Source organism: Triticum urartu, unplaced genomic scaffold, assembly GCF_003073215.2.
Source record: "Triticum urartu cultivar G1812 unplaced genomic scaffold, Tu2.1 TuUngrouped_contig_8901, whole genome shotgun sequence".
In the NCBI taxonomy this organism is placed as follows: domain Eukaryota; kingdom Viridiplantae; phylum Streptophyta; class Magnoliopsida; order Poales; family Poaceae; genus Triticum; species Triticum urartu.
The window spans coordinates 491-9,617 of NW_024119896.1; the positions used below are offsets into that span (position 1 = coordinate 491).

The window sequence follows — 9,127 nt, forward strand, 5'->3', positions numbered from 1 at the left end:
CGAAATGAGCAAATCGGTCCCATCGAGTTTACCTGACCAACTCTCTGGTTAGCTTATTACCAAAATCGGTCTCACCGAGTTTATGTAATCGGTCTCACCGAGATTACGTTATGCCCTAACCCTAACCATATCGGTCCTACAGAGTTGCATGTCGGTCCCAACGAAAAACCTAACGGTCACTAGATATGCTGAATCGGTCCGACCGAGTTTACCAATTCGGTCCCACCGAGATTGGCAAGTTGTGTGTAACGGTTAGATTTTGTGTGGAGGCTATATATACCCCTCAACCACCTCTTCTCCAAGTTGCTTTCCACTCAAATCTTCTTTTCACAAAATCCATATCCTGTGAGAGAGAGTTGAGTGTTGGGGAGACTATCATTTGAAGCACAAGAGCAAGGAGTTCATCATCAACACACCATTTGTTACTTCTTGGAGAGTGGTGTCTCCTAGATTGGCTAGGTGTCACTTGGGAGCCTCCAACAAGATTGTGGAGTTGAACCAAGGAGTTTGTAAGGGCAAGGAGATCGCCTACTTCATGAAGATCTACCGCTAGTGAGGCAAGTCCTTCGTGGGCGATGGCCATGGTGGGATAGACAAGGTTGCTTCTTCATGGACCCTTCATGGGTGGAGCCCTCCGTGGACTCGCGCAACCATTACCCTTCGTGGGTTGAAGTCTCCATCAACGTGGATGTACGATAGCACCACCTATCGGAACCACGACAAAAACCTCCTATTGCGTTTGAATCCTCTAAACCCTTCCCTTTACATTCTTTCAAGTTACATGCTTTACTTTTCGCTGCTCATATACTCTTTGCATGCTTGCTCGAATTGTGTTAAGATTGCTTGACTTGTCCAAAGTTGCTAAAATTTGCCAAGAACTAAAATTGGGAAAAGGATAAGTTTTATTTGGTCAAGTAGTCTAATCACCCCCCCCCCCCCCCTCTAGACATACTTTCGATCCTACAGCGGACCCCGTGCCCATCCCTCCAACCCCGTTTGCCCGATCGCCATAACTATAAGGAAACCAGAAACTAAAACTATCTTAGTGAAAAAAAACGTCGTGCTGCTGGCGACAACTGCAAGGTGTAGCGCGGGGAGCAAGGAGCAGCAACATGCGTTGGTGAGACAACAGTCACATCTGGCCAGAGCAGTCACAAAATACAGAGTTGTCGACCCGACAGCACAGGGAGACCGGCATCGGCGACATACACATGTGTCATCTGGCGTGAAGCCCGTGTCTTCGTCTATTGTAATGGTCGTCGCCGTCACCGAGGAGTATGAGACACTGCTCCATCGGCGATCCGGCCGCCAGCCACGAGGAGTGTCTCCTCGATGTGCTGTGGGCCGAGACCACTGTTCTGTACACATACTCGCATGTGAAGGGGCTGATGGCCCGTGTGGACGTATCCCAGTCCGTTGTAGTGGTCGACGCCCCCATCGCGTGAAGGACCGAGGAGCTTGGAACACCGCTCCAATGGCGATCCGACCACTTCATCTGCTTGGAATCGTGCAACTCCCAATTTTTTCCCAAAGTTTAGGCTTTTAAGCTGAGGACACGTGGCAACCGGCGAAACACTCACCCTGGTGGTTAAACTGACTTACAACATCCCCACGTATTATACCAAGGCTTTTATCATTTATGTCACTAGTTGTGTCCCACTACTCAATTTTGCCATTAGAAATTACAACTACTCAAAAATGCCATCGATTCGTGAGATGCTTGCTCAAAAATGCCATTAGATATCTCAAAAATGCCATCGTTCCTTTAGATGTTTGCTCAAAAATGCCATTAGACATTATTATTTTCAGGTCAAATCCGTTGACCATGTTATATGGCAAAAATAAGCTTAGACCCACATGTCCGTTCTATCTATCTCACAATGATAAGTGTTGGCCCAGTTGTCAAGATTAACCAAGCGAATAATTTTACAGGAAAATAAGAACGTTGTTCGGAACAAAAGGGCTCCACACTTTATTGTAGCGAGATAGAGCGGGCATGTTGGTTCATAGGTATTTATGTCATTATAACATGGCAAAAGAGATTTGAGATTACAATAATGGTGTCCAGTGGCATTTTTGAGTATGTGTCTAACAAAGCAATGACATTTTTGAGGAGTTGAAATTCCTAGTGGCAAAACTGAGTAGTGGGACATAACCAATGGCATAAATGATAAAAACCCGAGGAAGTATAAAAAAATCAGTGTGCAACATTTAGCGTCGTTGTGGTGACAAACACAACAACTAGTGCAGTCATGTTTTCAGGTTGGTAGACGGGCATTGTTACATCTTCGATGGGCCACAAAACTATTATAGTCTTTCCGGCGATGTTCATTCAATGAGAGGACACGTTAACATCGACTAGGAAATGTATGTGTGTATGTATGAGCGTCTGTGTAGATACTGTCTTAAAAAACTAGTGCAGTTAGTGTGTTTAGTAAAAAAAAAGAGCAAAGCTTGTACGTGCTGCTCAAGGCCTCAAGCTAGTGTGTATGACTAGGGGTTGGGGCGCCACCAGCTCTTGAGAGAAATCTGGGCGGTGCCAGGTTGAAAGCGCCCATTCCACTTACTTTGGCGACAAATTTCGGAAGAGCTAAACAAATGACACTTAAATACAAGGGAGATTAGGGCATCTGAAACACAAAACACTAATGGCATGAGGTAGAACCGGAAAGACAGAGAGTTCACACATACTCATTATCTAATGAATCAGTATATGTTGCAAGTTTCTGCAGTGGTAAGAATTCAACATTCAACCAGAAAGACAAAGAGAGCTCACACATATTCATTATCTAATGAATCAGTATATGTTGAAGTTTCTACAGTGGTAAGAATTCAACATTCAGTTGTGACATGAAGTGCTACACCAAAACAATAAGAGCACAACGACAGAAAGTTTAAAGGGTATTCAAGCTGAATGCTCAAATTAAAATCACCATGAAATGTGAGGAAAATGCCACCCGGTTCTATGTGGATTCTGCGACATGTCTTGCAAGTAACCATATCATTCAATAAGCCAGAAATTTTGTAGACATCAAGTGGAGTCAAAGAGTGCTTGCAATGCTAACCGTCCGAGGAAGACAGTCTTCAGCATGTCTCCTAAGAACAGAGAAACCACCACGGGTACTTGTATCCGAGGTTGCTAGTGTCCTGCAGAAGGAATGTATGACGACTTTCTCGAGCTCTTGTGGTTTAGGACCCAAGCTTGTGAGCTCACCTTACTAATTAAGGGGGTTCAAACGGGAAAATTAATGAACGTACATGTAAACAGAAACATGGAACATTACTAACAAAGAAGACTGCTACATGAAACAGAACTGATATTATATGTGAAGAAATGTACATAGGAAAGGACAAGGCTTTGTTACAAGGTATCTACCATTATGTTTCAGAAGAGTGTCAGGTTGTAGCCCTCATTTTGAAGCTTTGCCTCAATAGTCTTAGACAATAAAGAAGGGTATTATGACTATTATGAGTAAGTCCTCTAGAATATCACTACTGTGGGAACTGATGTGCAGATAATGGAATAGAAAGCAGTACTCTAATCTATCAGCACAAGAGTTACAGAATATGTAGTGTGCCTAAATCAATTCATTAAGAACTTAATTAGACCAGTGTACATTACAAGAGGTCCAAAAAGGACAAAAGGGAGTGTGGAATGATGCTTCCGTATATTCATACATTTGGATAGTCAAATTGTAGGTGACAGGTAACAAAGGTAACACAGATATACTGAGCTTACATCATATGAGAAACACACAGAGGAGGGAATACGTACCAGAAGAGCATTAACACAAAGAAAGCATTCTGGTAGAAGTTATAGAGAATCATGTATGTCATAGACCGATGGTTCCAGTGCTTGTGCGCAAGAAGCGCTCTATTAAAAAAAACTGCCCCATAACAAATCTGAGGCCATCACTACTTGACAACCTTCTTGACCACATATATACCAAAACTAACATCAGCCATTTGTATCATTGAAATATAATTTGCCCCTGCAAATAGAAAACAAGATCATAGAAAACCAGACTGTCAAGATGAACATGGGAAGATGCCAAATAGTGGAGAAAATAGTTAGCCATGTCTCCAAAATTAAAGGTGACAGCAAAACTGACAAGCTCAATGTACATCAAAAACTTATATTGGCATAATTCTGCAGTATTGTTTGTTTGATCTTCAATTGTCAGAAATGACTTGTGCCTCTGTACTAATTGTGACGTTCAACAGATAGGGAGCTTATTATTGTATAAAGCCTTATCAGTATATAACTGGATTGCATAGACAGAAATGCAATGCACATCATGTGATTCCACTCCTTCCTCTTAGTCCAGCCCCTTCTTTTCCATAACCCTCTCTCAAATACACATCCCTTGAGGGGAAAACATAAATTAGTATGAAAACCATAGATATGGAAAGGAAAAGGAACAAAACATGTATATGGAATTTTGAAGCCATGCCTTCGTAGACCTGCTTCTAACATAGTGCTATGTGTACAATTATTTTCTTATAAAGAACAAGCCCACAAAAACTACAATATCATTGAATGTATTGTATTTGGAGAACCATAATGAGCAGATCTAGAAGAAAGCCTTTTCGCACCGGTATTTGGAGACTATGAGGAACAGACACAACCAGATGTCGAGAATGAAGAGTTAGTACCAAAGAGCATACCTCACATGTCGGCCGCCGCCGCAGGCGCCTGCTTGAGGTGGTCCAGGAGCCCGCCGCCACCAAGGCTGAGCTAATCGGCATTGGCAGGGATGACGTGGTCAAGCTGCAGTGAGCGTGCCGCCTTTCAAGAATAATGCGTTTTCTTAAGAATGGATCTAACAAAACATGCTATAGCCAAGTATTCTGGTGCATATGAGTTGCACCTAGATCAACCGCATGCTTATCATAAGGGATTTAAGGCAGTTTCTTCCTTCACAAAATGTCATTCTTTCCAACTAAATATACCATACTTTGAAGAAAATGCACCATATATCCAGTTCATGTTTTCTTCAAAATTGTATGAGTTGAGGGTTCACAATATGTACTAGTGGGCAAGGGCGCTCCACCGCGCCAGGAAGTTACCCAAATGTTTGCTTGGCTTTTTTTTGAAAGGGAAGGTTGTTTGGTTGCCTATATATTATTTTAGCTCTATAAAAAGTATTTAGTTGTCCATCACTTTAATGAGCTGGTTTATTTAGCAAATGTGGCATATTCTTAGATAGAAAACATGGCACATTGATAGGTGAACAACACCACAATAGTTCATTTTTAGAGAGCAAAATATACGATATCCACTGTCATTGTCGGAAACAAATGTTCACTGCCATTGTCTTAAAGAGAAGTTCTCAGATGAAACTAAAATTATAATATTATATGCCTAATTTAGCAAGTTACCAGCATGTTAGGCAGCTTTTGAACTGAATGCTTGCTCACAAGTACTACAATTTGTAAAATTTAGCCATTTCTGCATTACTATACCCGAGAACAGAAACCGAAGAAATATTTGCAACATGAATGTGTACAATTAGTCTTAAACAAAGAACAGACATAATCTTCACAAGGTCCAGCGTGGCAAACCATGTCTACAGTTCTCAAATAAGACGTCGCAATATCATCACCGACTTGTTGTTCCAGCCATACATTAGAAATTCCATCCATTAGCATTTGACAACATGACTCAACGATTACCTTACCTCATCAAATCATCGTGACACCTTGTATCCTGCATGGTCAAGTAGTACACCTTCTGATGGCAATAACAAATTCTGGATAAGATTAAGGAAAAATTAGCATGTTGATCTTTTCCAGAAAATAAATAAAATATGATTCCTTGGTCTTCAAGGAAAATAGAAATCATGTTTCATAATTCCAATATGAAACGACTTTATTTGTAGAAGTAAGCAAGGCAAGCAACTCAGCCAAATGGATGCGGTATATACATGAATACATACGTAGCAAAAGGAAATCATATATGCATGGGACATGGGCACAACACAAAAAATTCTTTATGCATATTTCACATACATAACTAAAGTTAATGATCATCTCATGCAAAAATAGTCACTAATTAATTAAATCAATTCATCCAACATTATACTGCTAGTCTGATACAACTTGTACCGAGGATTATTATAAGAGAGCACTTCTAGAGTTATGCAGATATAAACTGTTTGACATTTATGTCAACAAACTACAAACCACCATGCATGTTGTCTGGTCAAGTTCTAACGGGATGACTGTAAAACGATTTACCTTCAAACTAAATTGACAGAAAAATAGATCGGACTCAGCTTAATCTTTGAACTCGTGTAATTAGCACTCGGTCGTTTGGAAAAACAGTTCATCTGGTTATATTTAGTACCTACAAAAGCGAGCATATAAATGTTTATCCTCACAAACAAAGAATAAGAATACATGTGTAAGACCAATACTATAACTGGTTATCAAGAAAACTAAACAATAGAAGAAACATAAAACAAAGGATGGAAGATGGGACCTACCTGACTAAGAATGCCACAAGATACAATAGGAATTCCTTCTTTATGGCTGGCTCCCAGAGAATTTCCAAGAATGCATATTGACCAAGCTCATGCAGTCCTCGATAGAGCAAAAATCCATGGACAACCTTCATAACTAATATCCAACCACCTGAGTAGAAAATACAAACCTTGTCATCTGTAGTCACAACATGTAAATTGAATAGTAGGTTACTGCTAAGTTAGCAGCTTACAGTGAAAAGTTCTATCCTACAGAAAAGGGAAAAGAAATGCCACCTGTAAGCCAGAGCCAAATATATAGATGGCCAATCATTGCAGCAGCAGAATAAACGAAAATTTTCACTTTAAGAAGGAATCTTGACTCAAGATATTAGAGGTTTAAGTCACTGGTTGTGGCTATCTTAACAGATGAAACGAAAGATACCACAAAAAGGCAAAAAACCAATCTGTAAAACAGTAAAAGTATGTAGATGAGGAAAAAAATATGCCATAGTAATTGACTCAGAAGATCAATTTGGATTTTGGAGTACATATATTTGCTTTCCACAAAAACAGAACCTCAGTGAAATATCTGAATTGTACATATATTTGGATTTTGAAGATCAATTGGTTCTTTCAAAAATACTCAATGAAACAAAGAACTCGAAGCTGCATCACACAAGAGAGAAGGGTGCTTCTCTCCATTCCTGAAAATACCTGCAGGTGATGGAGCGCACGGCGAGCAGCATCTCGTCGGGGCTGGCGACCTCGGTGTCGGCCAGCCGCACAAGCGCTCGGTCCGCGGACTCGACAAGTAGCCCCCGGCGTCCTCCGTGCAGAACGAGAGCGCCTCACAGGGCTCCGTGAGCGACGCGAGCAGCGCGCCTCCCCCTGCGCCCTCCGAGGCGACGGCCGCTACCATCCGACGGAACTTGCCGCCCTCGGGCCTCCCTTTCCCGTCCCCGTCCCCGTCCCTACAAAAAGGAGCACGACGGCAGGGCGTCTCTTCAGTCCGCGCTATCCTTCTTCGTCGACGATAAACACGATGCTGCACAGAGGGAGAGTAGGCGGGCAGCGGGGCATAGGAGACGGCGGAGGGAATGGGGATTTTTTTCCTTTCTTTCCGATGAACCCTAGCCTAGATAGCTTGCTCACGGGGATGACTGCAGCGGCGAGACGGCGGAAGATAGGAGGAGGAGGAGGGGCGGCGGCGAGGCGGCGGCTCACATACCAGGAAGGAGAGGCGACACCGCTGGATAGAAGGGGTGGGGTGGCGGCGCCAGAGAAGAGGACGAGGCGGAGGGTGGAGAAGGGGCTGTGAAGGCGATTTTCTCCTCCTGTCTTTTTCTTATAATAAAAAGCAAACGATGTGGTGGGCCTGATAAATCTTTTTTGTCTCGTACCGTTGCCGACGTGGCTATCGCGAGCTATCGCCTTTGATGCGTAGCTGAATGGTTTTAATGATGAGAGTGCTTAATTTAATTTCTTATAATAATCCCGACAAAGTCTGATAGTGATCGAAGTATTTATCCATTACTGGTACAACATTTGCTCATAATATTTATCAAACTACCGACAAAATTAGAAAATCTTTATTTTTATATATTTTTAGAAGGAAAGGGACCATGTCCGCGGTTCCATTTATATCAATGAATGAAAGTATTCAGTAATAGCAAAACAAGCCCCCTTACAACTGAAGGTGTAGAAAAACAAAATTACAATCTTATGGCAGAATGCCTAAAAGCGCTCTGGCCGCAACCCAGAAGCAAATAGTCTAAAAAGGAGGGAAAACTTATTACATCATTTTCACTAACAACACTCAGTGAAAGGGGGGGGGGGCTTTTGCATCACCTGGCCTTCATCGAGGGTGCTGTTGCAGCCTGTGGAGATCACAGTTACATTGGTAGAGCATTTTATCATGGAGTTCTTGTGCAATCGGTGCACCCAACATAAAAACTCATGTTATAAGTTGTAAATATATATACGAAAATACTCAGTATAACACAGACACACCATGCATCTAATATTTGATAAAGTTTCGATTGCATACTCAACTCAGAGCTTGAGAGACGGAAACAACAAATTCAACAGTGGCAATGTTCCCCTTAAAAAAGTGGCAGTGTTAATGGCTCAATTCATAGCCAATTCAAATTAACCGCTATTCATGGCATAATTTCTCTTTTTTTTATAAGCTGTGAGTTGAATTTATAAGTTAAAACTTATGGCATGTAGATATATAACATGGACATATTTTATTTCAAAAAACAGAGAAAATTTATCATCAATTTTGAACATCGGGCGTCGCACATAAACTTCGAGTGCACCGAATATACGTTTAAAAAATTTATAGTCGTGTTGTTTGGGTTTGTTTCTTTTACAGACAGACAAAAGCCCAGGTAAAGCCCATCCAGGCAAGATGCCGTGCCACGCTCACCACACACACTTGAGTGCGGGTCGGTAAGTTGGGCTTGGGTCGGTTGAAGGACCTTCTAGTAAAACCGACCAGAGCCGCAACAAACACTATCGAACCGAAGCCGGAGGTCTGGCGATTCGACCCTCGAGAGGCGGCCGAGCCGAGCAGACGCCATGGACCGCGAGTGGGGCTCCAAGACCCGGAGGGGGGGGCGCGCGCACGCCCCGGCAGCGAGCCGAGGACAGCCGGG

General features: G+C 42.2%; 2 protein-coding genes across 16 annotated transcripts; both read right to left on the bottom strand.

Moving 5' to 3' along the window:
- Positions 1 to 2,764: 2,764 nt before the first annotated feature.
- LOC125532046 lies at positions 2,765 to 7,000 on the bottom strand. 15 transcript variants are annotated; one of them, XR_007293706.1, is made up of 5 exons: positions 6,489 to 6,990; positions 6,241 to 6,349; positions 3,776 to 5,753; positions 3,066 to 3,147; positions 2,765 to 2,974 (listed from the first exon to the last, which is right to left on the bottom strand). XR_007293706.1 is itself a non-coding variant. In XM_048696225.1 (4 exons), the coding sequence occupies exons 1-4, from the start codon at positions 6,617 to 6,619 to the stop codon at positions 4,205 to 4,207; spliced, it is 468 nt and encodes a 155-aa protein (XP_048552182.1). In that variant the 5' UTR covers positions 6,620 to 7,000; the 3' UTR covers positions 2,765 to 4,204. The 15 variants fall into 15 exon arrangements, 4 of the variants coding, with proteins under 4 accessions (XP_048552182.1, XP_048552181.1, XP_048552184.1 ...); XR_007293698.1 differs by having other exon boundaries at positions 2,765 to 4,366; positions 4,669 to 4,789; positions 5,682 to 5,753; positions 6,489 to 6,909; XR_007293699.1 differs by having other exon boundaries at positions 2,765 to 3,992; positions 4,669 to 4,789; positions 5,682 to 5,753; positions 6,489 to 6,898.
- Positions 7,001 to 7,110: 110 nt separating this feature from the next.
- LOC125532045 lies at positions 7,111 to 9,052 on the bottom strand. Its single transcript, XM_048696223.1, has 4 exons — positions 8,968 to 9,052; positions 8,316 to 8,344; positions 7,696 to 7,811; positions 7,111 to 7,438 (listed from the first exon to the last, which is right to left on the bottom strand). Exons 1-4 carry the CDS (start codon positions 9,050 to 9,052, stop codon positions 7,111 to 7,113), a joined length of 558 nt encoding a protein of 185 aa, XP_048552180.1.
- Between the last annotated feature and the right edge of the window lie 75 nt (positions 9,053 to 9,127).

What these genes read in the sequence shown, in the direction of transcription:
- LOC125532045 (XM_048696223.1), bottom strand. Translation starts at nt 9,052, where the DNA reads ATGGCGTCTGCTCGGCTCGGCCGCCTCTCGAGGGTCGAATCGCCAGAC. An exon ending in TAGTGTTTGTTGCGGCTCTG is followed by an intron (nt 8,345 to 8,967) that starts GTCGGTTTTACT and finishes TGATCTCCACAG; the next exon opens with GCTGCAACAGCACCCTCGAT. An exon ending in GCACCCTCGATGAAGGCCAG is followed by an intron (nt 7,812 to 8,315) that starts GTGATGCAAAAG and finishes TTTTATTATAAG; the next exon opens with AAAAAGACAGGAGGAGAAAA.
- LOC125532046 (XM_048696224.1), bottom strand. Translation starts at nt 6,619, where the DNA reads ATGAAGGTTGTCCATGGATTTTTGCTCTATCGAGGACTGCATGAGCTT. An exon ending in TGTCACGATGATTTGATGAG is followed by an intron (nt 4,790 to 5,681) that starts GTAAGGTAATCG and finishes TATTCTTGAAAG; the next exon opens with GCGGCACGCTCACTGCAGCT. An exon ending in GGCGGCGGCCGACATGTGAG is followed by an intron (nt 4,367 to 4,668) that starts GTATGCTCTTTG and finishes TTTCCCCTCAAG; the next exon opens with GGATGTGTATTTGAGAGAGG.